The sequence below is a fragment of the Aplysia californica genome, unplaced genomic scaffold, assembly GCF_000002075.1.
Source record: "Aplysia californica isolate F4 #8 unplaced genomic scaffold, AplCal3.0 scaffold01170, whole genome shotgun sequence".
Taxonomy (NCBI): Eukaryota; Metazoa; Mollusca; class Gastropoda; order Aplysiida; family Aplysiidae; genus Aplysia; species Aplysia californica.
Window position 1 is genome coordinate 87,506 of NW_004798440.1, and position 1,921 is coordinate 89,426.

Sequence of the window (1,921 nt, forward strand, 5' to 3'; positions counted from 1 at the left end):
CCACAGACGACGAGGAGAGTGGCGAGGAGGGCCATGTGGAGAAGAGAAGCATCTGGGCTCGTCGCAACAGGCTGGGGTTCAACAGCTTCCGCCGCTACTTCAACAAGAGGCCTTTTGACGAGCTGGCCAGCGGACTCGTCGGGAAGCGATCAGTGGACGCCAAGCTAGAGACTCAGGAGAAGGAGAAGGCCAAAGCCAAGAGACCTTTTGATGAGTTGGGGAGCGGGTTTATTGGAAAAAGACCTTTTGATGAGATTGGTAGCGGTTTTATTGGAAAAAGACCTTTTGATGAGATTGGTAGTGGTTTTATTGGAAAAAGACCTTTTGATGAATTGGGAAGTGGTTTTATTGGAAAAAGACCTTTTGATGAATTGGGAAGTGGGTTTATTGGAAAAAGACCTTTTGATGAGATTGGTAGCGGTTTTATTGGAAAAAGACCTTTTGATGAGATTGGTAGCGGTTTTATCGGTAAAAGACCTTTTGATGAATTGGGAAGTGGTTTTATTGGAAAAAGACCTTTTGATGAATTGGGAAGTGGGTTTATTGGGAAAAGACCTTTTGATGAGATTGGTAGTGGTTTTATTGGAAAAAGACCTTTTGATGAATTAGGAAGTGGGTTTATTGGAAAGAGACCTTTTGATGAATTGGGAAGCGGGTTTATCGGAAAGAGACCTTTTGATGAATTGGGAAGTGGGTTTATCGGAAAGAGACCTTTTGATGAATTGGGAAGTGGGTTTATCGGAAAGAGACCTTTTGATGAGATTGGTAGCGGTTTTATTGGGAAGAGACCTTTTGATGAGATTGGTAGCGGTTTCATCGGGAAAAGACCGTTTGACGAACTAGGGAGTGGCTTCATTGGCAAACGCAGGCCTTTCAGCGAGCTGGCTAGTGGGCTTGTGGGCAAAAGGCGACCGTTTGGAGAACTGTCAAGCGGACTTGTTGGCAAACGACCCTTTGATGAGCTAGGATCTGGGTTGGTCGGAAAACGGCCGTTTGATGAATTGTCCAGTGGGTTGGTGGGAAAGAGGTCAGAGAACAAAGCGGTCAAGCGACCTTTCGATGAACTGGCTAGTGGCCTTGTAGGGAAAAGGTCGACGCAATAATGATGGAGGACGTGTCTGGGAGATGTTGGTCGGAGCACTCGAGACCAGGGAGGTGGGCGGGTTGTGTTGTGTTGGGGGGGTGGGGGTGTGGGGTGGGGTCGGCAGATGGGAAGCGAAACAAGGGTAGCCTATACACGCCACAGTCGTGTCGTCTCGTTCTTCTCCAGCTAAAAGCGATCAGAAAGAGTTATGAAGAAAAATGTTGTCCTCGACTATATCTAAGATGCATGATCATACGCAGAAACAATATGCTCATATTGTGGAAGATGCTCTTCTACTCTTCTCAATACAAGTGAGAGATTTTTTTCTTAAAGGTAGATAACTTGTCTTAGCTAAGATCATGAAAGTTATGTCCCTTCAACATCATTTGAACCTGGTATCATCGCTTTTCTCAATATGCTGTCAAAGTTGTCTGCGTAAATTCTACCATCCGACCTGAAATCAAAGAAATAAACCTCCATAATTACATCTGTTTCTCTTTGTTATTAGACACGAACGTGTCTCAATATTATCGTGTGTACCAAGATATCATATAAAAGGTAAATAAAAAATTGGCGATTTTTATATTTCTTTTTTATTTTATTCAATATATTATTATCTCCTTGCAAGTATGTGCGAGGTCTGTTCTAGATGAAAGATTTCTCTGCTTTGTAAAAATCAACATTTTTATCTTACAGACATGAAATTATATGAGTACCTAGAGAAAAGAATGTTTTCTAATCAACTTAACAACCGTTGATTTCAGTGCTCTCATTTCATCCGACGTAGTCAGCGATCAAACTCATTGACCCTTTCCTCTTACGCCACAGTCTTCAGCG

General features: G+C 42.9%; 1 protein-coding gene across 1 annotated transcript in view; it reads left to right on the top strand.

Moving 5' to 3' along the window:
* Positions 1–1,667, top strand: part of LOC101862157 — a gene marked incomplete at its 5' end in the record, with an annotated part of 2,382 nt that extends 715 nt beyond the window's left edge. The window contains 1 exon segment of the mRNA XM_013090189.2: positions 454–1,667. Coding sequence (XP_012945643.1) covers positions 454–1,103 — 650 coding nt within the window.
* Between the last annotated feature and the right edge of the window lie 254 nt (positions 1,668–1,921).